At 37.8% G+C, this 14,465-nt stretch overlaps 1 protein-coding gene and 1 long non-coding RNA gene across 20 annotated transcripts in view; one reads left to right on the top strand and one right to left on the bottom strand.

Annotated features, from left to right (window-relative positions):
* Nucleotides 1-14,465, top strand: part of PDE4D (phosphodiesterase 4D) — a 1,946,032-nt gene that overhangs the window by 1,736,950 nt on the left and 194,617 nt on the right. For all 19 annotated transcript variants that reach the window (XM_072599359.1, XM_072599367.1, XM_072599363.1 and 16 more), the window contains 2 exons: nucleotides 8,039-8,112; nucleotides 12,765-12,814. In XM_072599359.1, the coding sequence (XP_072455460.1) occupies nucleotides 8,039-8,112; nucleotides 12,765-12,814 (124 nt within the window). The remainder of the gene's footprint in view (nucleotides 1-8,038; nucleotides 8,113-12,764; nucleotides 12,815-14,465) is intronic.
* Nucleotides 1-14,465, bottom strand: part of LOC140498034 (uncharacterized) — a 31,034-nt gene that overhangs the window by 7,471 nt on the left and 9,098 nt on the right. The gene's annotated exons all lie outside the window — the stretch shown is intronic.

A 14,465-nucleotide genomic window follows, 5' to 3' on the forward strand; every position in this document is an offset into this window, starting at 1 on the left:
GGGAACTCTGGAATTTGGCTACAATATTCCTAGGAGTGTTTCTTTTCAGATCTCTTTCTGGAGGTGTTTGGTGGATTCTTTCAATATTTGTTTTGTCCTCTGGTTCTAGAATATCAGGGCAGTTTTCCTTGATGATTTCTTGAAACATAATGTCTAGACTCTTTTTTTGATCATGACTTTCAGATTGTCCAATAATTTTTAAATTGTCTCTCCTAGATCTATTTTCCAGGTCAGTTGCTTTTTCAATGAGATATTTCACATTGTCTTCTATTTTTTTCATCCTTTTGGTTTTGTTTTGTACTTTCTTGGTTTCTCATAAAGTCATTAGCTTCCATCTGCTCCATTCTAATTTTCCATTAGGCTTTTCCATTTGGCTAATTCTGCTTTTTAAAACATTTTTCTCCTCATTGGCTTTTTGGACCTCTTTTGCCATTTGGATTAGTCTATTTTTAAAGGTGTTCTCTTCTTCAGCATTTTTATGGGTCTCCTTTAGCAAGCTGTTGACTTGTTTTCATGATTTTATTACATCGCTCTCATTTCTCTTCCCAATTTTTCCTCCACCTCTCTTACTTGATTTTCAAAATCCTTTTTGAGCTCTTCCATGGTCTGAGACCATTGCATATGATTTTTGGAGGTTTTGGATGCAGAAGCCTTGACCTTTATGTCTTCCTCTGATAGTATGCCTTGTTCTTCCTCATCCAAAAGGATGGAAGAAAATACCTGTTCATCAAGAGACTCTATAGTCATTTTTCCCCCCTTTTTCGGGCATTTTCCCAGCCTGTTACTTGACTTTTGAGTCCTTCATCAAGTGGAGGGTATATTCTAGGAACCTGTAAATTCTCAGTTTCTCCAAGGTGGGACAATTAAGTAAGAAGAGTTTACTCCTCTCCTGGCCTGTGCTGTGGTCTGGGAGGAACCACAAGCTTTTCTGCCAGGATATGCGAGTAGAATTCCCTTTCCAGAGCCTCCACCTGCTCCACCAGGCAGTGCTCCTCCTCACCCTAGGTCGGTCACTCAGGGCTGAGACCCAGATTGGCTGGATTCTCCCAGGGTCTTTAGGCTGAGGGCTCCAAAAATGGATACTGTGTCATAGTGACTGCCACTGCCCTGGGCCCGGGGCAGTGTGTAGCCTGGTAAGGATCCATTTCTATTTGACCTTGATAGCACTGATCTAGAGTTTATACTTCTGCAAAAGCATGACATAAATGTGAGCTGGTATTATTGTTATTATTTCTGGAGAGGATCTTAGTACATACTATAAACACTCCAGATAGATGAAGATACTTAGAGAAAATTACAGAATCTTTGGGAGTAATTTGGAAGTTCAGCATGATACAGTTGTTAGAATTCTAGATCTGAAGATCAGGAAGACCTGAGTTTAAATCCCATGTGTGACATTTACTAGCTGTGTGATGACAGGCAAGTTCTTTAACCACTTTTGGCCTCACTGTGCTCTTCTGTAAAATGGAGATAATATCTGCAGTACCTACTTTACCGAGTTGTATGTTTAAGGCACATACGTATGTGTTAATGAATATCCAAATGTTTAAACAACAGTCAAGGTTAGAAAAAGCTTCCCAAGGCTTAAACAAAATTCCTTTCCACTTCCTCTTCTTTGTTTCTTCAAGTATCTCCTATGGATGCTCAAAATCACCTTAAGCCTTAGAAGAATTGACAATATCCCATCAAATATTTAGTTGATTCCTTTTTTGAAATATTCTCCTGATGCATCTGCTAGAGACCTTTCAGCAGGTAATTCCCCAGGCAGGAGACTCTAAGTGTCATTCTGATAAATCCCACAGCTAGGCTACTTGCTTTCAAATTGACATTTTCCCTTCAGAAGTATGATGGTAAGTTGGCTAAGTGTCAGAGACAAGCCCCAGGGAGACACAAAGCTGATGGAAATGGAAGAAAAGCCTCTTTGTACTTGGCAACCCCTAGTCTCAGCAGTCCTGTTGTTACAGTCTGACTACCTTGTATTTATTTTTCATTTCAAATCATAAAACTCTTTGGGGAACCATGAAGCTAAATAAATAAATAAATAAAGTAAAAAAAAAAAACCAAGAACAAATACCCATCCGTTCTTTTGAGTTCGTATTTGGGAATTTGCAATGCCAAATGAAACTGAGCCTTTGATCAAGGCAGATGGAAGGGATGTCCAAGCACTTTTCTGAATTAATGGGACAGCCAGTAGTTATTTAATGAAAGAAGACTTGAAAATATAGATTGTTTTTTGGACAAAACCTTTGAATTCATTGGTATAAGGAATTCCTAGGAGAGAAACTTTCTTCTACTAATGAAGGCATTGAGAGTGTAAGGAATGTGCCTAGGGTCATGTAGCCAGTTTGTTTCAGAGACAAGACTCAGGAAACAGAATATAGATGATGAGGACCAAATAACTCTGCTCTTTTCATTGTCAGGATAAGACTTGGACACTTTGTAGGTTCACAGAAAAATTTTATCATTAATTAAAATAGTATAATGTAGCCTAAAAAAAACCAATTAGTTGCCACCTTATGCCTAAGGTGGCTAGGTGGAGCCATGGTGCACAGAACACAGGGCCTGAGGTCAGGCAGATTCATCTTCTTGAGTTCAAATCTAGCTTCAGACACTTCCTAGCAGTGTGACCCTGGACAAGTCACTTAACCCTGTTTGACTTAGTTTCCTTATCTATAAAATGAAGTGGAGAAGGAAATGGCAAACCACTCCAGTATCTTTGCCAAGAAAACCCCAGATGGGGTCGTGAAGAGTCAGGCAAGGCTGAAAATGACTGAACTGAACCCAGATAGATTATGGAAGAAGACCCTGACAAAAATCAGCTAGGTTTAACCCTAGACATCTTAGTACAATGGAAAGAATAGTGGGATCTGCAATCAGAGGATCTGCATTCAAAGTTTAATTCTACTTGGTACCTTTGGTGAGTCACTGAACTTTTCTGGGTCCACGTGTCTTCTCTCTAGAATGAAGACACGAGACTGTGTGATCACCAAGTTCTTTCTAGCTCTAAGAGCTGTGATATTTGCAGAAGTCATGAATTGGAGGCACAGAGAGCTTAAATGACTTGACCAGGCATCTCATAGCTCATTAACGTGAAGGATATAAACTCAGGCCTTTCTGACTCTTAATTCCAGTACCTCGTCCAAGTATATCTTTCTTCCCTATTACCTAAGCCTCCTAAATAGCTTTCTTGTGTGTGTCTATGTGATGGAGTTTGTTTCTAATCAAAAAGATGTCCTCCCCTTCATAATTAATGCAATTTCCACATTTTGCACTTGTTTGGGAATACAAAAGGAAATCAACTCTTTCAAAAGCATCCCCTGCCTCCCTGATCCATTTCCATTATGTTAAATGTTCATGGCGTGTGATTGGAAGCCATCTAGTGGCAGAGAGTTGAAATTCTCCAAAAAGTACATGTTGCAAAGCTGCTAAGTCATTACTTTAAGTAGGTCCTAGGATGTTAGATCTAAGAATCTTGGGAGTCACCTAACTCTAAGCTGCTAACTTCAGAGATGGGGAAACTGAGACCAAGAGAGATTATGTGTCTTACCCAAGACCACACAAGTAATTGGTCATGGAATATTCTCAAGGTCACACAGACAATAAATTATAAAGGCGTGGTCTGAACCCCACTCCTCTGACCCCAAATGTAACATCACTCTGTGCAGTAATTACAATGACACTACTGTCTAATGTAACTACAAGAACTACACTTGTATAATTTTCCTTTTTCAGTATATTTTTAAAGATTTTCAGCCAGATTTCTATCAGGTTCTTATTAATTTGTCTTTATAAATTACTTATTAAAATCCACTTTTTGTAATAATAGCAATAGATAGCATTCATATAAGTCTTTAAGGTTGATATATCATTATATCTATGATATATCATTTAATCCTCAAAACTTCCTGGTAAGGCGGTGCTATTCATATTCCCATTTTATAAATGAAAAAAATCTTTAGAAGACAGATTAAGTGACTTACTGCTAGGATTAATTCAGCCAGTAAATATCTGAAGGTGGACTTGTACCTACCTAGGTTTTCCTAACTCAAAGCTCAACTTTCTATCCACTGTGCCACTGAGCTATAAAAAATGATCCTAGAATTATTTAGTCATTTAGTGGAACCCTTTTTTATAAGGAATTTATTTTCGTTACTGTCGTTCCTAAAGACAATTCTGTACCTAAAAGAGGCTTCAAGCTATATCTGTGAAATGATGACAGATATTTAACTATTTCCCAAGGGATTATGAGCCATCTATGAGCAGAGATCCTTCATGACTGTGAGTATTTCTTTCCTAATGTGTTTGTCAGCCTCATTATTCCCAAGACACTAAAAATTTATTCTCATCACTTCTTGGAAAAGGGAGATGGAAAGGAAAGGGCCTTAATTTTTTCAAACTTCATTTTCATTGAGGAAAAGTTGAGTGATCCCTTTTGGTCAGTAACCGTTAGACATGAAGGAAAAGAGAGGGGAGAAGCTGTCATGTGTATGCTCCAGGGATTCATTCAAGAGGAGACAGAGACCTTGTCTAGGCATAGGCAAAGGGCAAATGATTCCCAGTATCAGAGACGTCAATATCATTTGAAATTAACTATAATGGAACTGAAATCTAACTGGGTTTTTCATTCCTATTCTCTCTCAAGAATCAGAGATATAAGCAGTTGCTTGCCCTGCTCCTATAATGATGCATGCTCATGCTTGCAATCAGTTTCCAAGTCTTATCATTTCTCCCCCAGTTGCATCTTTCACATTCATCCCTTTCTGTTTACTCAAATAACTACCACCCAGGAGCAGGACTTCATTACCTCTGGTCTAGGCCATTGCGGCATCCTCCTAATTGTTCACCCTGAACCAAGTTTCTTTCATGTCCAATCCATCCTCCACCCAAATGCCAAAGGGATTTTCCTAAAGCACACATTTAATATTACTCCCATACTCAATATTAAGTCTAGCTGCAAAACACTATGCAAATGAAAAATCTTATTATTATGGTACTCATCCAGTTGTCATGTAAGTTCTCTGATCAGTTATTGGCTAGTCAGGCACTATAAGTATATTAAGACAATAATATTTGCCTTGGAAAAGGACTTACAGATTGATAAGAGGGTTATATTCTGAACTCTTCACTGGTTGTTTGATAAAGTATATACTTCACTGATACGAAATAACTTACAGGGATTAGCTATACAGCAGTCAAGGATTGATACCCCAGAAGTGAAGTTATCTGATTGGGTCAGTCAATAAACTTTTATTCAGCACCTATTTTATATATAGCTATGTTCTAGGAATAGAAGAAAGGTGAAAGTCTCTGCTCTGAAGGAACTCACAGTCTAATAGGAAGACATCATGTAAATAATTATTTCTAACAAGATAAGTTGGAAATAATCAACAGTAGGAAAGCACTAGAATTAAGAGGGGTTCTAAAAGGCTTCTGTAGAAGGTGAGATTTTATCTGGGACTTGAAGGAAGATAGGAGGCAGAGATGAGGTGAGAACGCATTCCAGGTCTGGGGGCAGCCCGTGAAGACGTGGAGCATCTTGTGCAAAGAACGAGGAGGCCAGAGTCACTGAATTATAGTATGAGGGACGGGGGGAGAGCAGGGAGGGTGATGAGAATGGAAGCTATGAGAAGACTGTAATAGTAGGGAAGGTTATGTAGGACTTTGAATATCAAATGGAGAATTTTATGGTTGACCATGGAGGCAGATAGAGAGCCACAGTTTATTGAGCAAGGGGTGACATGGTCAGATCTACGCTTTGGCATGTCAGAAGATGGCTAGTTATCTGAATTATCTCTTATAAGCCAATTTCTGAGGGTTGGGATATACCCATTCATTCAATAAATAATATTTACTAAACATCTACCATATGGAAGACACTATGCTAAACCCTGGGGATATAATGAGGTGGGGGGGAACAGTAATCCCTGCATTCAAGGAGCTTATAACTTTTTGAGGAGGATGAACAGCTAGATGTGACATGTGCAAAAAAAGAGTAAAATGTAAGGTATAATATAATGGGGGAAGGAACCATTAATACAAAATACCTTAGGGAGATTGGAGAAGGAAATTGGGGATATGGAGGAGGAGAAGGATGCAGCCGGGGGTTGGAGAAAAGTGGAAGGTTCCATGGAAACAGTAAGAGCAGATTTGTACCTTAAAAAAAAATAGGGATTTCAATAGGAACAGATGAAGGTACATTTCAGACTTGGAAAACAGCCTGTCCAAATGTATAAAGGTGGTAGAGGGCATATAAGAAATATAAAATGTGTAAAGGGGAGTACAATGAAATGAGGCTATGGAAAAGTATTTTGGAACCAGATTGTGGAGAATATTAAATGTCAGCCTTTGGAGTTGATATTTTATTTTATAGCCAATAGGAAGGGAGCCACCAAAAAGATTTTGGAACAGAGGAGTGGCGTGGACAGACCTATATTTTAGGAGGATTATTTTGGCAACTGTTTAAAGGCTATACTGGAAAGGGAAAGATTGGAGGGATCACAAATGGTTAGGAGTCTTTTACAATGATTCAGGCAAGAAGTGAGAAGAACTTGAACCAGATGCTAACAGTGGAAGCAGAGAGGGTGAGGATGATGTGGGTGGAGCAGAGGGACTGGCCTGGACAGACTTTTCTAGGACTTGGGATACAAGCAAGAGTTAAGTGTCAAAGATGACTCAAGATGGCCAAGGTGATTGCCATCAATAGTAAAAACAAACAAACAAAAAAAAACAGGGAAAGGGGGAAGATCTGGGTAAGAAGTTGATGAGTTCATTTGTCTGTATTTTGAGTTTGGGTAGCCAGCTAGAACATCCAGGTGGAAATGCGTAACAGGAGATGGGTGATGTAAGGACTGTAGCTCAGGGAGCAAGCAGGTCAGAGTTGGCAATATTTCGAATGTTAATCTAATTCTTGAAAATATCTAAATTAATCATGGCCATAAAATAGACACTTTTATGAGCCTCTTACATTTTTTATAAAGGATAACTCCTTTTCAACATCATGCCCATGAAGTAAGCAATTCCTTAGTGACCTTGAAAAATTCATGCTCCTTTCAGTGAAGTCTAAATCATATCACCACTCTTTCCCTGGATCATGCAGCTAGTTAGATCTTAGCCCATTTTCCTGAATCTGAAAATATGGGGGTGGGTGGGGAAAATGAAGCCTTCCTGGGATCCTGTGGGCATCTGGAAATTTGTGTGTTGCTCACACCATAGTCAACAAATGATAAAGGAAAATATTGATTTAAGTGACAAATTATTATTCCAGTTTGATAGTACTACAACAATTGCTGCGGTACCTTTTAAGCTGAGAAATCTCACCTCAGACACTCACTAGCTACACACCCAAGGGAGAGTTATTTAATCTGAACTTCTGTTTATTCTTCTGTAAAATATAGGATTAAAAATATTTTTTAAACTTAAGCAAAGTAAAATGAAGAATTGGAATCCAATAGTTTCTAACTTGAAATCCATGTTCCAGTGATCAACATCCCTTCCCATAATTTTTCATTTCCGTGGAACCAAAAGGACAAAGAGATTGGAAGCCACATTGGAACAAGAAACAAGGGGCAGATAGTTATCTCTTTTCTACAGTCTCCCACTGGGACCACAAACCAGCCAAAGCCCTTATGTTCTGAACTAAATGTATCTTAGTGAAATATATGGTGGGGCAGCAAGGTGGTGCCATAGTGATAGAACACCGGGTCTGGTGTCAGAAAGTCTCACCTTCCTGAGTTCAAATCCAACCTCAGACACTTACTAGCTGTGTGACCCTGGGCAAGTCACTTAACCCTTTTTGCCTCAGTTTCCTCATCTGTAAAATGACCCCAAATAGGCTCACAAAGAGTTAGACATGGCTGAAAAATGCTTGATGCAGTTTTTTCAAACAGTAGCTTCAGTTCTAAGTGACTCAGGTTTAGTATTTGGTATAGTTTGAAACTGGACCAATGGCAAAATTACATTTGGCTCAGACTAATAAGCCATTTTAAATTATACTACGCCCCTGGTACTAAAAACATACAACTGTCTTTCTCTGTTGCAGGTCCTGGCCAGCCTGCGTACTGTACGGAATAACTTTGCTGCATTAACCAATTTACAAGACCGAGCACCTAGCAAGTAAGTTGTACTTCCCCCAACCCCTCATTGTACTTTTGAATGGACGTTTTCCTCATTTGATTGAACCTAAGGCAAAAGATTGGATTTCACGACATTGTTCCATTATTAGCCACCTACTCAAATGAAGTCATATGACAGCCATTCCATTTTCTATAAATACTTTGCAGTGATGGTTCTATGGCAGAAATGGAACAATATGACCTCTGAACCTAGGGATTCCATCTGTCAGCAGTCACTTGGTCTGTCTTGTCCTTTGCCCAGTTATTTAAACTCAGGGTGACTTTATATTTCTGACTTGTCATAAATTAACCATTAGTAATTGATTCCTTGGGCCTTTGAGTCAATTCAAAATCAGACGAGCATGTAGTTTGTCGTTGTTTTCTTATTGTGATTTTTATCATAGCTTTATAGTCTATCATGGAATATAAGAGAAAAGAAAGGGCTTTGGAAATGATGTCTCCTACTGACAATAAAATTCTTAAAAAGCAGAACCAATTTTTCAGGATCAAATGAAAAAAAATCATTTATGTGCCTGAATTCAAGTTTAATTCATAAGATTAAAAGGCTTATTTTGAAAAAAATGGCTCATTATCTAAAGATTGATAAACCAGAAGAAATAGAAAATCACAAAAGGAAGTTTTGGGGTTTTTTTAAGTTAAGTGTGTCTGAAGATTCACCAAAAAAAGATGAATAGAAAACTAAATGTTCATTGGATTTATAATTAATGCTATTATGGTTTCACATTTGAGCTACTTTGTAAATTGAAGTATTCTGAACTAAATGACCTACATTTTCTTACAAAGGAATGAAAATTAACCCTGACTACCACATTTTACACTAGTACATTCCTCTCTATAATAGAGAAGTGAGGTCCTTGTAGAAGACATCGGGGCAAATAGCTTATTCCTCAAATACCGTATATAGGGAGAAGAAAGACAAAGAATATGTTGTGATTGATATTTTAGCCAACTAATGCTTAATATGGTGTATGGAACTATGATATATGATCTATATAATAATTATCAACACACATATACCATAACTCTGGAGGGACTTAAGGTTTGAAATCTGTCAAAGCAGAGGATTCCCTGCCCATCCTTGTAGGCTAACTGAAAATAGAAGATTAGTGCGCTGCCTGAAACCTTACTATAGTCAGGAAAATAATAACTCCCCAGTTTTGTTAAACACCAAAGCTTTGCTTTTGTTGAGTTGTCTCAGTTGTGTCCAACTCTTCATGACCCTATTTAGAATTTTCTCTGTGAAAGTATTGGAGTGTTTTGCCATTCCTCTCCAGGTCATTTTACATATGAGGGTGAAGTTACTGGCCCAAGGTCACACAGCTAATGTCTGAAGTCAGATTTGAACTCAAGGAGATGAGTCTTCTTGACAGTAGGCCTAGTGGTTTGGATTACCACTGCCCCACTTAGATGCACCCAAGCATGGTAATATGATGTTGAATTAAAAAAAAAATTCTATCTCAGAAACTCATCACAGAGTATGCTAATTAAGAAATTTACAAATGCTTTTAGGCTAGCTTCATTATTTGGTTGAGGGAAAATAGTCATAGCTATGATGATCTTGGTTCAGGTTCAGCTATTTACTAGCTGTATAACCTAGGACAAGTCCATTAACTTCAGTTTTTTCATCTGTAAAATAAGAAAGTTGAACTAGATCAAAGGTTTTGGATCTTTTTGTAGCATGCACCCCTTTGGCAGTCTGCTGACACTTGTAAACTCCTCCCAAAGTTTTTAAAGCCAAAAAATAAAATACACAGCATTTTAAAAGATAGCAATTATATCGAAATATGATCTTCAAAATATGTATTTTTTAAAGACAAGCTCATGGACCCCATGTTAAGAAACCTTGGACTAGATGGTCTCTAAATTCCTTTCTGATTCTGAAATTCCACGAAAGCTTATGGGTAGGCAAAGGATTGGTCATCCAGTTATGAAGACATGGTAGTACCTAGGCTTTTTTCTTAAAGGATGTTTGGATGCCCATACTCTATAAACCAAAAGTTTGAATGGTACGTTAGTCCTCATCTGGCTTACAAAGACATAAAAGTTTAAAAAGAAAGGCATAGTCATGTTTTAGTCTGAGCCATAGACCCTCCATGTAGTGGACCTCAACCTCCTTGGATTAACTTTAAAACCAAGCTGGCTTCTAAGGCAAATTTCAGGTGGATACTTAAACTGGCCCTTTATATCTTCCTGCAGAAAGATCTACCATCACCCTGTTCTAGATCTATTATCCAGATTGATAAGAAATCCCAGCCTCTCAGAGTCAGAGATGGATTGCCACTTGTATCACATGGCAGAGTTTCAAAGTTGTTCATGCCACCTGTTAGGCCTAGAGAAGTTAGCCATTAACTGTGTCATTGGAATGTTTCAACTATCCCCCAGGATTCCACAGATTGTGGGAACTGGTCATGGTCTCCCTTGTCTCATCCAGCTTCTGAGAATACAGGAAGGAAGTCCAGGAAACCTAAAACCTAAAGAGATAACATTAAATGGAACTATTTAATTGTTTTGTTTTGTTTTGTTGTTGCCAGAGATACTGCAGTGGTTTGCTCATTTCCTCCTCTAGCTCATTTTCAGATGAGGAAACTGAGTCAAACAGGGTTAAGTGACCTGCCCAAGGTCACCTAGCTACCAGGTGTCTGAGGCCTGAACTCATTTGAACTCAGGTCCTCCTGATTCCCAGGTTGACACTAGCCATTGTGCCCTATAGATGCCCTATTGTATAACTGCATGTGAAATCTGTATTTTATAGATTCAAAACATTAAGAAAGGTCCTATAGGCTTCACCAGAATGCCAAAGGGGTCTATGACACAAAAAAAGTTAAAAGCCCCTGTTCTGGTCCAATCCCTTTATTTTGTAGATGAGGACATAAAAATTCAGAGAGTTGTGTAACCTGTGAAAAGTCACAAAATGTTGATATGTAGTAATCCAGTCAGAATAAATCATCCCTCTTTCAAAAGAGCATATAATTAAGGCTGGTTTCACAAAGACGAGTCAAAAGTAAGAAAACCCCAGAGAGTTTTACAGATGATGAGAGGAAAATTAAAAAAAAAAAAAAGTTTCCATGATCATGTTTGAAAAAGGAGACCACTATCTGAAAAAAAAAAACAAACTTCATTGTAAATATTAGTCATCTCATGATAGTATCATGTCCTTCCAATTTAAAGGCATAAAGTGACATGAATCACATTTAAATAATGATACAAGTCAGTTCAGCAAGCAAGTATTTAACACAGTCTACATTGTTTGCAAGGTATTGTGATTCCAGTTAGTTTGGGCCGGTAACTTCATCTGTATAAGGAGCCTCCCACTGAGGAAATGCCAGTGTAGATAGGCAACTGTTATGCCACTTGTCGCCTTAAAAAGTTGTTCATTGGCACCAAAAAACTGCCAAGGATCACAAAACCAGTATGTTCTAGTCAGGACTTGAGCCCTGGGTCATCTAAGGTAAGGAAGGGGTTCTTCAATGGGAGCCTGTGAAATTAAAAAAACATATATTTTGATAAGTACAAAATTGAAATGTTTTAAAATACTTAAAATCTTAAGTCTCAATGTTTATGTCTTTAATTTCAATATTTTAAAATTTTGAGAAGTGTTTCAATAGGTAGTTAGGTGGCTCAGAGCACAGAGCACTGGGCCTGAAGTCAAGAAGGCTCATATATCTGAGTTCAAATCTGACCTCAGATACTTATTACTGTGGGACTCTGAGCAAGTCATTTAACCCTGATTGCCTCAGTTTCCTTAACTATAAAATGAACTGAAGAAGGAAATGACAAACCACTCCAGTATCTTTGCCAAGAAAACCCCAAGTGGTGTCATGAAGAGTCATATATGATGACGAAAGACCATCAGAGCATCAACAAAAATTGGTTTCCTTTCTTATCTTATGCATTTTATTTTGTGAATTTAATAACATTGTTTAGAGAAGGGGTTAATAGACTTCACCAGAACGTCAAAAGGGCCTATGATACAAAAAAAAAGGTTAAGAATAACCACCCACTGTGAGACATAGCCTCTCCAATCAAGCTGTGGTTCCAGATAGAATTATATTTAATAACTTTCCTGGAATGTATCTCCCCCAGGTTTAGCACAGAGTCCTGTGCACAGTAGGCATTAATAGATGTTTAATAACTGAATGAATGAATACACACTAATATGAAAGTACCAGTTGGTTCGTACCAGTCAGTAGTATAGAAATAATCTGTGGCCTGCTCCCTTTTTTATATAAATAGAAATTCTAGATTTTCTCTCTAGATTCTGCCCCAATTGAATGCAGTTTAACAAACATTTATTATAGAATGAAGCCAATGGTAACAGTTTTCTCCCCACCAAGTCTTTAGATGACAAGTACAGTAGCTTTTGATTTTCCCCATATGTCTACTGCTGTAAGACCTAATATTTTCCTATTCTTTCATTCTTAACGTGAACTGCAGTGTAGAAATCAAACTGACTTTACTGATTACAAAAGAAAACATCATTTACGTGAGCGTATGTATTCTAGTCTCAGTATGCGTATGGGGACTTAAGAATAATTCTTAAAAACTAAAATACTGTCATTGAAATGACTCAGAAAACACACAAATTGCCTTTTACCACACATTTAATCCTTAATTTTGTTTTCTTTCTGCCAGAAGATCACCCATGTGCAACCAGCCATCCATCAACAAGGCAACTATAACAGGTAAGATTGATTTCTTTGGATATCATTTAGGGTACATAGAAAGAAACTTGACCTTCCAAAACCTGGTGTGTAAAAAATTAAATTTGAATTATATAGCAATTTTTGAAAATTAAAAGCAAGAAGCTGCTTTCTTCTTTCTTTATTATTATTTTTTACTTTTTGATCTTCTCAGGTTGTTTCCTCAGAACGTGGTATTTGGGAATCCTTGTTCAATGAAATTCTTTATATGTGCAATTTTCTTTCTCCTTTCAAGTTGCCAAAATTGCTGCTGGCTTTCCAGCAGATGTATTTTGAAAGATGGTATCAGTATTAGTCTTGAAAATGATACATCCATTCTTGATGTCATTGTATATTATTCGTATGTATTGAACTACAAGGGAATTTTGACTTAATGAAAGCACATGAGCAAAAGAGTTGCTGTGCCAGAAGATAATTGTCCCTCTTCTTGGTGCTTTCCTGCTGTGTTAATATCTAACATCTGGGTAGCAGAAGGTAGCATGTTAAGTTGTTCTGCGTTTGGATCTTCAGAGGTTAAGAAATTTAGATTATAAACAAAGTTAAAGGTGGTGACATTTAGTGTACAACTAGGAAATATAGTTTAATTGTCTGCCAAGTAGATGTTAGTATGTGAGAGCCTTCCTTCAGATACATCTCTGATCAATGGAGGGGTTTATCAGTACTTTGCCTGTACTTTCGTTTTTAAGTCCTTGTTAAATCATCAGACTTCAAATCCTTGTCTTTGTCTTTTGCTATTAGAAATGGAATAATATCAGTGTTCTTTTTCCATATATTATAGATCTCAAATCACAGCATTCATACTTTACTTATGAGAAAGTTATGTTTGTAGTAAATATAAGTAAGTTCCAAGTGAGGTTTTTGTTTGTTTGTTTTTAAGGCAGAGCAGTAGTCATAGGCATCAAGGACACATTATTGAGACAGAATATAGAGGTCTCTCTCTTTTGCTAAAGAATAATTGTGTTGATTGTAGGGTAGTGAGTGGGAAGTAGATTGGTGCACTGGAAAGAATCCTGGATTTGGAATTCAAAGACTTGAGTTCAAATTCCAATTCTCTTGTTAGCACTTCCTTCTAATGTGGCCTTCAGTAATTTACTTCATATGTGTGGGCTTCAGTTTTCTTATCTTGAAAATGAGAGGATTGTGCTAGATGACCTCAGAGGCCCTTTCTGGCTCTAAATCTGTGGCCCTATGGTTGTTAAGAATGAATTAGTCATATGGTTCCTTCACTGGAGGCAAGGGGAGACCCATGTCATCTGGAGAAAGGGACCCATCTGCACTGGAGAGCTTAGCTGCTGACTGAATGTTCACTGAAGGAATATGTGACAGACAAGCAGAAAACAGAATAACATCCTAGAGTAGTCTCTGCCTCCTCCCTCTTTCTCTATTGTGCTCTAAAGTTATACAACTCAGCCCTGTGAAAGGATCCTGCTTGTTATGTAGCTCTGGGGCCCACTACTACCATTGTTGTGAATTTACTGTGGTCCTGGGTATGGCTAACTTTCTGTCCTATAGGTAGAAGCCCAAACAATGCATCCCACTGCTATGACTCAAGGACTGAGCCCCTCATGCCACGTCTCTAAAATCTCTTCTGTGAGACTGTTGTATGTACTCAGTCATCTGTAACTTAGGATGA

Source organism: Notamacropus eugenii, chromosome 4, assembly GCF_028372415.1.
Source record: "Notamacropus eugenii isolate mMacEug1 chromosome 4, mMacEug1.pri_v2, whole genome shotgun sequence".
NCBI lineage: Eukaryota > Metazoa > Chordata > Mammalia > Diprotodontia > Macropodidae > Notamacropus > Notamacropus eugenii.